The 14,084-nt window shown below is 40.7% G+C and overlaps 2 protein-coding genes across 2 annotated transcripts in view; one reads left to right on the top strand and one right to left on the bottom strand.

Moving 5' to 3' along the window:
- LOC148759169 (ankyrin repeat domain-containing protein 26-like) overlaps positions 1-14,084 on the top strand; it is a 191,172-nt gene that overhangs the window by 69,345 nt on the left and 107,743 nt on the right. The gene's annotated exons all lie outside the window — the stretch shown is intronic.
- Positions 1-14,084, bottom strand: part of LOC148759172 (optineurin-like) — a 77,818-nt gene that overhangs the window by 58,254 nt on the left and 5,480 nt on the right. The window contains exons 2-3 of the mRNA XM_088791089.1: positions 11,891-12,067; positions 11,004-11,207 (exon numbers count right to left, since the gene is read on the bottom strand). Coding sequence (XP_088647215.1) covers positions 11,004-11,207; positions 11,891-12,056 — 370 coding nt within the window. The 5' untranslated portion in view covers positions 12,057-12,067. The remainder of the gene's footprint in view (positions 1-11,003; positions 11,208-11,890; positions 12,068-14,084) is intronic.

Raw genomic sequence — 14,084 nt, 5'->3', positions numbered from 1 at the left:
ATCCAAATTCTAAAGCCAGCCCTCTGGGCACCGTGAGCGAACACCAGCAGGAAAGACCAGCACGTGTCACAGCATCTGGCTGCATAACGACCACCACTTCCCCGGGCTCAGTGTGGCCAGGAATTACAGTGGTCACCAAGGTCAAAATACACAGCCTAAGACGGAAAGCGTTTGCAGGGGTCATGGGAGGTCAGAAAGAAAATAAAAGTCTCCACGATCACGGGGCACAAATAGGCCATTGCAAACTTGTCAGGGCATGAATCCCAATGGCCTGGCACTACAATAGCTCCAATCTCTGAATATTACTTTGTTCCTGATTCATGAACCAAAACAAAGAGTAAAACCTTAAAAGCAACCGAAGATTGTGGGGACAGGGGCAGGGTGTGGAATAGATTATGTTCAAAAAACGAACAGTTGGAGAACCAATTACTCAACAGCAATTATGGAAGCCAAAGTGCAACAGAATGTCATCTTCCATATCATCAAAGACACTAACTACCAACGTGGAATTCTCTATGAAGTGAAAATATGTGCCAACACTCAGACAAAATAAAAACAGAGATTCACCACCAGGCATTTCTCACTGATGAAAATTCTAAGGGATGTTGTCGTGCGGGGCAGCCTGCAGGGTCTCTGCTCCCGCTCCCCACATAAGAACGCAGGAAGTGGCTATGCCAAAAAGGAACACCCACGGAGCCATAGGTAGGGGAGTCATACCACTATAGTCTCACTGGTGGCTTGATTCACACGACGTGCAACCTGCTGTCCGCTTTTCTGCCAACTGACCGACTTCCTCTTGCTAGCTGCAATCTGCCGTGCTAACTGCAATCCGCTCTTGCTCATTCAGCCACCATCTTCTTGCTAGCCCCCATTTGCTGCTAGCGTAGCCACAGCAGTTATATTAGTGGCCAATGGCTCACTGGGTACAGCTGATGGCCAACTAGCCACAGCTGATGGCCATGCAATCACAGTTGATGGCCATTTACTACTTGAGCCAGCACCTTTCCACGTGAGGCCGAGAGCCTGGAAACTGCACTCCTGGCTCTGTCCCCACAGATGTAGTGTGGATTGCAGATTGCAGAGAAGAGGATTGCTAGCAAGTGAGATTGTTTGGCAGAGATACGTGGATGGCAGGTTGCGGATAGCGTGGTTCCTGCTTCCTGTGTCTCCAACCCAGCCGCCAGTGAGACTATAGTGGTATGACTCCCTTAGCTATGGCTCCATGGGTGTTCCTTTTTGGCCTCACCATGTCCTCCGTTCTTATGTGGGGAGGGGGGCTGAGACCCCGTGTGACTCCCTGCATGATACAAGACCAAGGTATTTGCACATGCAGTGTCTGGTGAGGGTCCACTTCCTGGTCCATGGACACCGGTCTTCTTGCTGTGACACATGGCAGAGGGGCAAGGGCTCTCTCTTAGGCCTTTTATAAGGGCACTCGTCCCATTCATGAGAGCTCCATCCTCACGACCTAATCATCTCCCAAAGGCTCTGTTTCCAAAGACTATCACATGGGGCATCAGGACTTCACCTATGAATTTCAGGGGGACATGACATGAGCATTCAGCCTATGGCAGAGCCCTTCACGGTTCGTGGCCATGTGCGCTCACTCAGGATGGCTGAGACTTCAGGAGGCAGCCAGGGGAACCTCTCACTTCCCGGAGCAGGGCTCAGTCTTCTTTTAAAGGTTTTCAGCTGATGAAATCAGGCTCACTCAGATTCATTCCCCTTTTGATTGACTCACAATGATCTGAGTTACTTACATGTGCAAAATTCCTTTACTTTTTGCCACATTCTGAGGGTTAGAGGCAAGGGACAGATCCTGCTCATTCTCAATGGGAAAGGATTATGAAAGGTGAGCACAGCAAAAGGCAGATGTTATGAACTGACCTGAGGGTCTCTTCCTTCAGTTGTGTGAAGGAAGTTTTCTGAGTTTTATCATGCTTATTTTGAATCTGTTGAGAAGAAAATTTTTTAAAAATTTGTCATGTGAATTATATTGTTTGTTTGCATTAAATGATTCGGAAGGCAATTTAAATGTGAAAAAACCTGAAGTTTAAAATATTCATCATCATCAATATGGATTGAAATAAATCAGAATTATGAAAAAATTTTGAATCATCTCATCTGACTGTTCCAAAAAGGGAATTAATTTTAAATTTTACAAATTGAACAATATGACTTAATAATCTAAGAGTATGGTGCAATTTTTAAACCACCCTTTTTATTTACTACCTAATAGTCTCGTTTTATATCAACTGGTCTTAAAAATAAAATGATTTTCCAGAAAGAATGATTCTCACAGATTAACTGAGGGATAATAATGATGGGAACTGAAATATTAAAAAAGAGAAGCAAATACCACCTTAGTTCCCAAAATCTAAAAATAAAAATGTAACTGCTGTTAACGGGAGTAGAGGAATGACATACAATATGTATATCAAAAATGTAATTTGCAGTGAAATGAATTAAGGCATGTTAAAAATCAATGAATTAACCTCTAAAAATAAATTTAAAAAATTTTTTCCAGTACATCGTGCCTTGCACAGTCTTCAATATCCCAGAATTTTTAGTGTTCTGCTTCACGCTTTTCTACCTCATTCGTGACTATATGAATTTTGAGGTTTAATAATTTTTATCTCCACTTCTTTTTATTCTCTAGTTTTTCACATGACTTTTGTACTCCTTTATAGATAATAACTCCTGTTAAGATTGATTTTCTTCAACAAGTTGTAGACATCCTTTTTAAAAAAACTGTTTAAAACAAAATTTGTTTAACAATTGGGGAACAGTGTTTTTTCCAGGACCCATCAGCTCCATGTCAAGTAATTGTTTCCAATCTAGTTGTGGGATGCGCAGCTCAGCTCCAAGTGAAATCGTTCTCTTCAATCTACTAGTTATGGAGGGTCCAGCTCACTGACCCATGCGGGAATTGAACCGGCAACCTTGGTGTTATGAGCACGATGCTCTAACCATTGACCCAACTGGCCACCCCACAGATGGAGACATTCTGAAGATGCAGTTTCCAGTTTTGCTGTGAGATCATCATTCTGAACGAGTAAGATAGTATAATTTGGTTACGAAGGAAGTTGACTGAGAATAGTCTAACCCCAAACCAGTATCAACTTTTGAAATAAATTCAGTTGCAATAAAATGTCATCGATACTGTAGCAGAGTCTTAGAATGTGGAACCTTGAATTACTCAGAATGAAGAACAAACATAAAAGCACCAGGAGTCTCAAAAATGCATCCTTTATTGTCATCGACTTTGCCACATATCTGCACTTGATTTTCTACTATTTCTTGAATGATTGTTTCAAAACTTTCTTCTATAAAATGACTACAAGTCACCTCTCAGTTGATAGTCTCTCATCTGTTCCCCATTTTAACTCTCCATAATTTCTTAAGAAGTTGTAGGGAGTTACAAGTAACTCATCTTGAGTAACTTAGGCCTCAGTCAGCTACAAATGTTTTATGGTAATTTGAATTGCTTTCCAAGAAGAATTGATTCCCAAGGTTAAGGAGAAATCACATCTCACACTGTGAATGTTTAATGAGATGATCACTGCATTTTTTTCAACAAAAAAAGTCTTAATTCGATAATGCTGTCTGTAATCTTCTCTTACTTTTTGTTTTTTTGTTTTTTGTTGTTGAGTTGCATGAGTTCCTTGTATATTTTGGATATTAGCCCCTTATCGGAGGCACTGTTTGCAAAAATCTTCTCCCATTCAGTTGGTTGCCTCTTTATTTTGTCAATGGTTTCTTTTGCTGTGCAGCAGCTTTAAGTTTCATATAGTCCCATTCATTTATTTTAGCTTTTACTTCCCTTGCCTTTGGAGTCAAATTCATAAAATGCTCTGTGAACCCAAGGTCCATAAGTTTAGTGCCAATGTTTTCTTCCATGCAGTTTATTGTTTCAGGTCTGATGCTTAAGTCTTTGATCCATTTTGAATTAATTTTGGTACACGGTGACAGATAGCAGTACAGTTTCATTCTTTTGCACGTGGCTTTCCAATTCTGCCAGCACCATTTATTGAAGAGGCTACCTTTTCTCCATTGCATTTTTGCTTCTTTCTCAAAAATTATCTGTCCATATTTATGTGGTTTTATTTCTGGGTTCTCAATTCTATTCCATTGGTCTACGTGTCTGTTTTTCTGCCAATACCATACTGTTTTGATTATTGTTGCCCTGTAGTACAAGCTGAAGTCATGGATTGTGATACCTCCAGCATTGTTCTTTTTTCTTAAGATTGCTTTGGCTATTCGGGGCCTATTGTGGTTCCAAGCAAATCTGATTAATTTTTTTGTTCTATTTCTTTAAAAAATGCCATTGGGATTTTGATGGGGATTATATTAAATCCGTATATTGATTTGGGTAATATGGCCATTTTAACTATGTTGATTCTTCCAATCCATGAACGCAGACTGTCTTTCCATTTCTTTGAGTCTTCTTCAATTTCTTTTAAAAATGTCTTGTAGTTTTCAGCATATAGGTCTTTCACATCGTTGGTTAAGTTTATTCCTAGGTATTTTATTCTTTTTGCTGCAATTGCAAAAGGAATTGTTTTTTGCATTTCTTTTTCTGAGATTTCATTGATAGTATATAGGAATGCAATGGACTTTTGTACGTTGATTTTGTAGCCGGCAGCTTTACCATATTCGTTGATTATTTCTAATACCTTTTTGGGGGAGTCTTTAGGGTTTTCTATATATAGCATCATGTCATCTGCAAAGAGTGATAATTTAACTTCTTCATTCCCAATTTGGATACCTTTCATTTCTTTCTCTTGCCTGGTTGTTCAGGCAAGGACTTCCAACACTATGTTGAAAAGCAGAGGTGATAGGGGACAGCCCTGTCGTGTTCCTGAACGTAGAGCAAAGGGCTTCAGTTTTTCACCATTAATTATGAGATTAGCTGAGGGTTTGTCATACATAGCCTTTATTAAGTACAAGTATTTTCCTTCTATACCTATTTTATTAAGTGTTTTAATCATACATGGATGTTGTATCTTGTCAAATGCTTTTTCTGCATCAATTGATATAATCATATGATTTTTGTCCTTTATTTTGTTTATGTGATGTAGCACATTGATGGATTTGCAGATGCTGAACCATCTTTGTGCCCCTGGGATGAACCCCACTTGGTCGTGATGAATAATCTTTTTAATGCATTGTTGCATTCAATTTGCTAGAATTTTGTTTTAGCATTTTTGCATCTGTATTCATCAGAGATATTGGTCTGTAGTTTTCTTTTTTGTGTTGTCCTTACCAGGTGTTGGTATCAGGGTAAAGTTGGCCACATAAAATGAGTTAGGGAGTACTGTCTCTTCTTCAATTTTTTGGAAGAGTTTGAGCAGGATTGGTATTAGATCCTCTTTGAAGGTTTGGTAGAATTCACTGGTGAAGCCATCTGGTCCCGGACTTTTGTTTTGGGGAAGGTTTTGGAAGACTGGTTCAATTTCGTTACTGGTGATCTGTCTGTTTAGATTTTCCAGTTCTTCATGGTTCAGCCTAGGAAGGCTATATGTATGTATGTAAGAACTTGTCCATTTCTTCTAGGTTATTGGATTTGGTGGCATACAGTCTTTCATAGTATTCTCGGATGATCCTTTCTATTTGCACCCATGATAACTTCCCCTTTTTCATTTCTGATTTTGTTAATTAGTGTCTTCTCTCTTTTTATCTTAGTGAGTCTAGCATGTGTGTGTGATGACGATGATGGGGATGAAAGACAGTTAAATATTCATCCTTCATAGTGGGAGATCAATAAACTATGTTGAAAACAGGGGGGATATTTTAAGTGGCAATTTAAGCCTGATATGTGGAGGTAAATACGGAAAGAACCAGCTAAATTTGTTGAAAGTGGTCATCTGGGGAAGCAGGAAAAGCAGGTGGGGCGTGGCCCAGGAGCTGCAGTTTTTCTATACAGAGTTCTGGAACAACCGATTCTTAAACTGTGTGACAGCAAAACTGGTTTTTAAAAAAGAACTTAGTGGTGATAAAAAGTAAAACAAACAATATTGGTATCTTGCAAATTGCCAAACCTAACTGGGGCACAGGCTCAGTTCCTGGCTCAGCAAGTAAGTGGGTTAGGAGCCATTTGGTGCAGGGTTGAAGGAGAGCCTTTGTCATACCACTCACTCATCCACAGTGTTTTGACCTACATTTGAACTACAGCTTATTTTCATTTTCTAGGGCGAATTTTCCAATCCGGGTTGAATTTCCTTGCTGCTTCTCACTTCTCCTGGGTCACACTTCTTACACACTTCCCCTCTCCTTACTGGCTGTCAGTTTAAGTTTGTTTAGAAAACACAAATTACGTGACATATTAAACTTGACAAACAATGAAAGAAAGACAAATCTACTGTTCCCTCTCCCACAAACCACCTAATTTTTTCAGAATAAATTTTATACTGTCTACACCCCTATTTATTGTGATTATTGACAATGAAGATTAACTTACTTCTTTGAGAAAAACACATGCTGAGTCTTGGGATGTGCTTTCATCATATCTCACATAGTATGTAAATCAAGCCAGGATGTTCAGGTATCAGGGATTTTAGTTCTAGGTTTCAGCCCGACCTTAGTTAGGAGGAACTCGTCAACCTGATACCCACGTAGAAAACATTAGTCTTGGCAACTAATCGCTGACTTACCGGTTGTTAAATACTGAGAAGGCCGGTTGTCAGGACATACTGGGAAAAAGAAGGACGATCTCTTTTGTCATAAAAGGTAGTCGATATTTTTCCATTTCAGCAATGATCACCCTTACAAGCATTATGTGATACTTAAGAAATAAGAGCCAATTTATCTTTGCTATACTGAAATTTTCCCACTACTTGGCTCCTCTGTGTTGAAAAGAAATGGTGGTATTTGTATCAACTGTCCAGGTGAGGTTTTGTAATTTGCTTAAAACAAAACCAAAGCCAAAACACTTACAGCCATCCTAATTTCAACAAAGGAGTCTTCAGAGTGCTTTTGAGTTCAGCTTGAGTTGTAATTCAGACACAATGCCCAGCAGATCTGCCTTTTCAGCTTGAAGGCACGCCACCTGGGTCTTTAGCTGTTCCATTTCCTGTTCTGCTACTGCCTTGGGGTCCCCAGTGGGGTCCTGGAAATGACGAGGAACAAAGCAAATTAACTAATCAAACTAAGAACCCGGCTTTCAAACTCAAGTGCTCCACACCCACTGGGAAGGCAGTTTTTCAACATCTTTGTCACCTATGCTTTACAACAGAATATTCCAGCTTGTCCTTGGCAATTTATTTTGACATAACATTTTCATATCATTTTACTGTATTCAAATAATAGCAAATTAAAATCACCTCATGAAAGAAAGGCTTCCTCAGCATGCTGGAATAATCTGATATTATGAAAATAACCAACCAGACCTTGGCAATGGTAGACTTGCAAATTTTAGTCCAGAATATCAGAAAATAAGGATAAAATGCTGCCAAAATTCAACCTCTTGCTTTTTATTTTACTCCACAAGTGCACACCCACCCCCTCGCTCCCCATACCTGTCATGTCCACTTAGAAGCCAAAGCATCAAGGACATCACTTGGCACAGTAACAGCAAAACACAATGAAAGGTCCAAAATTCTCCCAGGTATATAGTCTGGATACTATAATACTCTGGGTTGGTGCTTTAAGATGCTAAACGTAAGTCTGGTGAGAAATAAGCAAACTGAAAGTTCAGAGGCTGGTATGAAAGCTTAAAAAAAATTAAATTTCAGGCTCTATAAACATTAATATTTCACCAATACATCAAGTACGTGTTGTGTTCAGCCAGATGCAATCACTGCATACGACAAAGTCGGAAGAAAGACCCTGTTTAGAGGCAAGGTTTTACTTGGGAGCAGGGAGAACAGACTCAACTCCACACTCAGCTAATCAGTGTACGTGCTGCCATGAGCACATTCACTTAATGTCTTGGCCTCAGTTTACTTGAGTTAGAAAGAAAGACATGGCACACAGGGTCTCTGGTCTCTTCCAGCTCTGACCTTCTCGGCCTCTCTGATTTCCTCCTCAGGAAACCTTCACTACTCTTGAGGGCATGGCACCACCAGAAATATGTACACTTGAGATTGTCAGAGGAGGCAACACATCAGAAAACTGACATGCACCGCACACATACCCCTCTCTGTGACAGCTTTCCTAAGGGATGGTAACCAGGCCCAAAGGTTCACAGTGGAACCAAAGAGTATCAGAAGAGCATGTGCCTGGAACATAAACCAGCTCGTCCATGAAATGTTAAAAACTGATGGACGGGTATTAGCTTGCAGCAGGGAGGTGCCCCTCCTACCATCGAGATCATGCTCTTCCTTCATTTGCAGCATTTCCTTGCTGGGAAACTAGCACAGGACTTTGAGCAAAGCAACTCCTTGTGAAACGGAAGAGTCAGGTCTGCAAGGAAAGATTAAGAGCCTGTGCCATCTCTCTTAGTAATGACTCACACCAAAGAAACGTACATGTAAAGGAAGGACAACATACAAGGAAAGGTACCACTGAGCCTGGAACCAGGAAGCAGACAGATGAAGGCAAGACTACATAGGATCATTAGGAATCTTCACATTTACCCACCTGATCTGTCAGAAAACATTTTATGGAATGGATTTTTTAAAACTACCTTGGCAGGAAGGTAGGAAATAGAGTTTATTTTTTTAAAAAAGGAAGAGGCTTAGAGCTTTATTTGACTTTTCTGTCTCCTTATAAAAGAATGTTCCTGGAATGAAGTTTTAAACAAGTGTCTGAGGACCAGGGCTATAAGGCCGTGACACTAGAACCCCCGACTGTCAGGTTAATTTTCTTTTTCACAATTCTGAGCATCTCTTAAATGCCTTTGAGAAAATATGAATCTATTTGTTTGGCCATAGACACCTTGTACTCTAACACTTTAAATGTCTCTCTATTTTACCCCCGAGAGTCTGTTCACTGACTTCCTGGACTAGAACTCCCATGGTTTATTTTCTAGGATCTCAGCCCCAATTCCACCATTTGTCACACTGTCCTCACTTTTAGTCACTTACCATTGACTTTGTGAAACACAGCAACTTCTCTGTCATTCTCTGTATTTAGATAATATCTCCATCCTACTGTCCTAGCAACGTGCCCAGTTGATATCCCATTCTATAATCCAAGAAGAAAAGCCTGTCTAATGACCTTCGCCTAGCAGTCTGCAATTAAAATTTAAAAACTACTCTGTAGAGACATTATATAGAGTATAATTCAGTGAAATCAAACAGAACCATTAATGCCTCTGCCTCACCCTGAGGATTGGAAGGCAGATCTCTAGAGGAAATTTCCAACTCTCTTCCCTGTGTAGGACAAAACACTTGAGAAGCCCTGATGCTGAGGGGGGATTCCCCCCTGTGGGAACAGTGGCAAACATGGGCCAGCATGAGTGAGACAAGTCCCAGGCCTTGAGAGCTTTACTAAGTGAGGAAGATGACCGCCTAAATCTAAAAACCACCTCAAGGGAGGCAAGGGGTCAGCCCGGGAGGCACAGTTTGGGGGGGAGAAGGCTGATGACCAAGGGTATTAAAGAGCCCCAAGTATCTCATTGTCGCAAATACCCAAGTCTTGTGTCCCAAGGACTCGTTTCTGAGTCCTGCTTGTAGCTCACTTCGACAGATCGCCTACACTGACACAAGCTGTCCACAGTTTCAACTTCTGATCTCAACTTCTTCCAATGCTGGGATCTGTAAGAAAACCTCCAGGCAGACAATCTCAAACTGCTTCTGGAAGCTTCCTTTTTGGCTTCAATGTGCTAGGTCCCAGCCGGCTGAAGCCAACTGTCAGTTCACCTCCCAAAAGCCAAGGGAGGAAAACCATATAAGACATTTTCTTCCAGAGAATAGAAAATTACTCATATGTCCCAGGTGTAATCATTTCTTCAGAGTATTACACCTCAAAAACATTCAGACAATGAGCGATTTCCCCCCAAACGTGACTTAATGCTCTTCCAACTGGAAGACACTTTGAAGCATCAGATGTGGTAAGCCTTATCCACAGTGAAACATTTCCAACACTAACATGAATGTATTAAAGCTCAATGTTTCCATTGTCTCACGAGCACAAGTTGATGAGTAGATCACTGATGCCAACTGATACTTTTCTAAACAACTTTTCATTCTTTAGATTATTCTATACCATCCCCTTTTCATTACTTTCTTTCCATTTTATTTCTCTGTTCACATTCTTTACCCATTCAAGGAATTAGAGATCATCAAAGTTCAAGGTAAAGTCTCAAGAAAGATCACTGATATCTGGAGTTACGTCCTCCCTGAATCAACCCAGTGCTCTGTCCTCCAAAGAGTTAAGATCCAGGTTTGGAAGAAAATGAACAGCAGTTGTGTCCATGTAAACAAATAATACCCAGTGAGCGCGAGCAACCAGGCAGAGGCTGCACATCTGCTCTGCTTTGTTTTTCACTAACATCTTTGATACCCACTCTTGGCTGTGAGCGTATTTCCCAGGTTCTTTGGGTCAATGAAAACACGGCAACCCTGTATAATCTTCTATCACAAGATGACATTTCTTAAACCATCTTTCAGAAGTAAATGTACAATGAAAAGTGATGAATCTATCTTAGACAGAGAGGAAGGACAAGGTCAACAAGTAACACTTCTGAGTAACAGATTTCTTAAAATGCAATTTTATATCACAGACACACACTAAAAACACACTTGGATGGTTCTAGGTAGAGGTCCTTCTGCACTGTCTGTAATGAATACAAAATGTTAGTTTATAACTGCAACATTCTTTTGACTATAATCAATACGGTCAAAGCTTTACAAATTTCTTTCCCCCAACAGTGATTATTCATGGCCCTTAAAACTGCAACCAATCTTCTCAGCAAGAACACTTCTTTCAAGGTAATGCAAAACATCTGTCTAACCTGAACCATGAAAGGCTTTGATCTAGAAGTCCAGACAAATAAGGTTCTACAAATAAGATACTACAAATATTAGTAAAATAAAATCACAGCCAATCAGTCTGCTCACCTGGAATGACATTTCTGTTTTCCCCTTTTAGTTTTCCAAGTTCTTCCTTCAATTTTTCATTTTCATGACTCAAGGCCATTAGGCGTTCTTTGGCTTCTTTGCTCTGGATCTCAAATAACAGGCGTTCTTCTTTCCGTTTCTCTGTCCAGGCTGAAAGCTCCTCAAATCGTCCTTTCATAGCTTGGTTATTTAGCTTCATGGCTTCTGTATGGGGTTCAGAGTGAGGGTGTCACACACCAGGGGACTGAACCTGACTTCATGAATCTCACTGCCCCTCAGACCCCTTCACCAGGAGGCTCTGGATCTAAAGATGCCATGTTGGGCCTGGGCCTAAGGGTCAGCCAGAAGAAGACTGTAGCAAGATGAGGGGCTTTTGTTTTCAGACAGGACCAGCGGGTCTAAGGGTATTTCTAGTCCTCATAAGACTCAAGACAATAAAATTGATTTGGGTACCTCCATATAGCACAAGTACCTGTGTATAACTACAAAGACTAACCAGATTCAAACACAGGTCCTGCCAAAAGCCATGGCTTGAGATATTAGAATGCTTCCTCTTAACAAAGTAATGATATTTAGGACTAACTCTACAATAATAGCAGCCTTCTTTCGTTCTGTTTCCTTTCTTTCGTTCTGTTTCCTTTCAAATTAGCTAAATGTCATTATGCCATTTCCCTGAGACACATAAAATACTTTTTATTCTTACCTTCACCCAAAAGTAAACAATGAAAGCAGCTTTAGCCTTACTGAAAGCTTAATTCTGTGCTCTTTCTGCTCCTTGGGAACCAGACAGAGAGCAGGGAGTTCAACAACAAGCCTTATTACAAAGGGTATTATATTCAGGAAGGTCCAGGGTGAATGGAGAAACACGGGGGCCAGGTGTTGCTTACCTTTCAGCTGATGGTTCTCCATCAGCAGCTTCTTCATTTGCCGCAGCAGCTCCTCTGGGGTGAATGTGTCCAGGTTTGGGTGAGCCAGATTGGGGGGTCCATTTCCTGTGGTTTCGTTGGGGCTGTCCCCCTTTTCAGTTAGGCAGTTAAGCTGTTGGTGGGACATGGCAACAGATCCTATGGAAAAGTTACAAACAGAAAATATAGCTGTCCGTCCTCTGCAAGGGTTCCCCATGAATCCCCCCAAATCCATTAGTAATTGCTAATATGTATTCCAAAAGTTGCCTACTTTCCCTCCCATCATATTTTGAATATTTTTTGACTCTTTTAAACAAAGGCTATCCTAGCTCAGTGTGTATGTGTGTGCACTTGGATGCCTGTGCATATGGGTGTGTAAAGGGGTACAGTGAGGAGCTGGGAAATGGAGGAGGAAGAAAAGGGCAAAAGGGCACGGCATCATGATGATCAGGAATCTTAGCAAGAGTCATTCAAGAGGATTTCCATATATGTATGTATGTATGTATGTATATGTATATCTGTGGATGTGGGCAAAGCATCAATAAGCTGATTTTCCCATGCACATCATTCCATTCGAGTCTCCATATTGTGGGTGAATTGCATGGTATGTTAAGTATATTTCAATAAGCTGTTAATCTCCATATTTTATTTCTTGTATTTTTGGCTAAGAAGAAAGGGAGAACTAACACATTTCGGATGCTCACTATGTCCCGAATCACTGCATCAGACACGTCAGTTTCTAATCCTCACGGAAACTCAATCATATTTATTTTACAGGTGACAGAGCTGAGTTCACTGAGGTTTTATAGCTCTTCCAAGGTCACTTACGAAGAGGCACACCCAAGTAGCAAGGATGACTCCAAACCCAGACCTATAGGACCATAAAGGGATGACTGAATATTTAGGCTTCAATATTGGATCATTTTGCAAAGCACACTAAAAAGACTAAGAAATCTCGCCTAGTTATTGCATGTTCTGAGACTGTTTTAAGCATACCATTAACCTCTAGCGGGGGCAAAGCCGACGTCAATAAGAGACAAGTGTATCCCAACTCCACCTCTGTAGGGCCTATCACCTGGGCAAACAGAACTCTCTTCTCATGACTGGCTACATGCTACAGGCAAACATTTTCTTTTACACATTTCATGAAGAAGATGATAAGCCTTTTCACGAAACCCTGCAGTCAGTGAAGACGAGGAGAGAGAAGTCCACTCTCTGATGTCTCACTGCATCATCACGACTAAGAGTGCTCTCCCAGTGCCCATACAAGAAAAGGCAACCAAACACACTAATGCAGGGCGGTACTTCCTCCCAATCCAACAGGAGGCGGCACCTGGGCTCTCTGGGGGTCCCCTGGAACCAAGAGACCGGCGACCTGCCTTTGGTCTAAAGGTACTTGTAGGAAATCAGAGATGGAGCTACTACTGATGGGACAGCAGGCCCCCAACAGTGTCACCTGTGTGACGTCTCCCTAGGGCAGCTAGCACAAGGAAAGGCATTCTCATGAGATTCTTTAATGAAGATGGCAATGTTGGGAAGTAAAAAAACACTGATAAAGTACAATATTCAAGTGTGAGCCGTTGAAGTCACCAATGTGCCCCATATCCCAATTCGTTTAGCAAAGAGGATACTGCTGACGTGTGCTCTCTGATAGTATCAGGGGACGAGAACGAACTGCTTTTGTTTTCCACAATAAAATAATCTGGATTATTTTGCATAAAATAATTTGGACAAAAATAATTTGAATAAAGCCAGTTTCTGGCTTTCTGTAAAATTCAGTTTTATACAGAATGATGTTGGTGCTAACATTTCATAAAATGGGTTTTTACTTAGTATCGGTGTTCCCATCAATTTTGCAGAGGAATACTAAAATTCTAGGTAATAGACCGAAAGATAAAATCCTTGTAACGTGTATCATTTACTTGTCCACATTAAATTTCCTCAGGTATTCGGTGATTACACTACACTTCGAAAAAGTAAATGGAAATATTTTACAGATTTTTTGAAAAAGTACCTAAGCAGGTATCCACAAATGTGTTTCGTTCCATTTTATTATATGCACACATTTCTCCTTAATAGTTTTTCCAAGAGAGGGGAAAGAGAAGGAAAGGAGAGGGGAGGAGAGAGGGAGGAAAGAAAACCACCCAGATATTTGTCCTCTTTGACTATCCTTTAT

The sequence above is a fragment of the Rhinolophus sinicus genome, chromosome 1, assembly GCF_057876585.1.
Source record: "Rhinolophus sinicus isolate RSI-liver-muscle chromosome 1, RSI-T2T, whole genome shotgun sequence".
NCBI lineage: Eukaryota > Metazoa > Chordata > Mammalia > Chiroptera > Rhinolophidae > Rhinolophus > Rhinolophus sinicus.
This window is presented reverse-complemented; position numbering and strand designations above follow the sequence as displayed.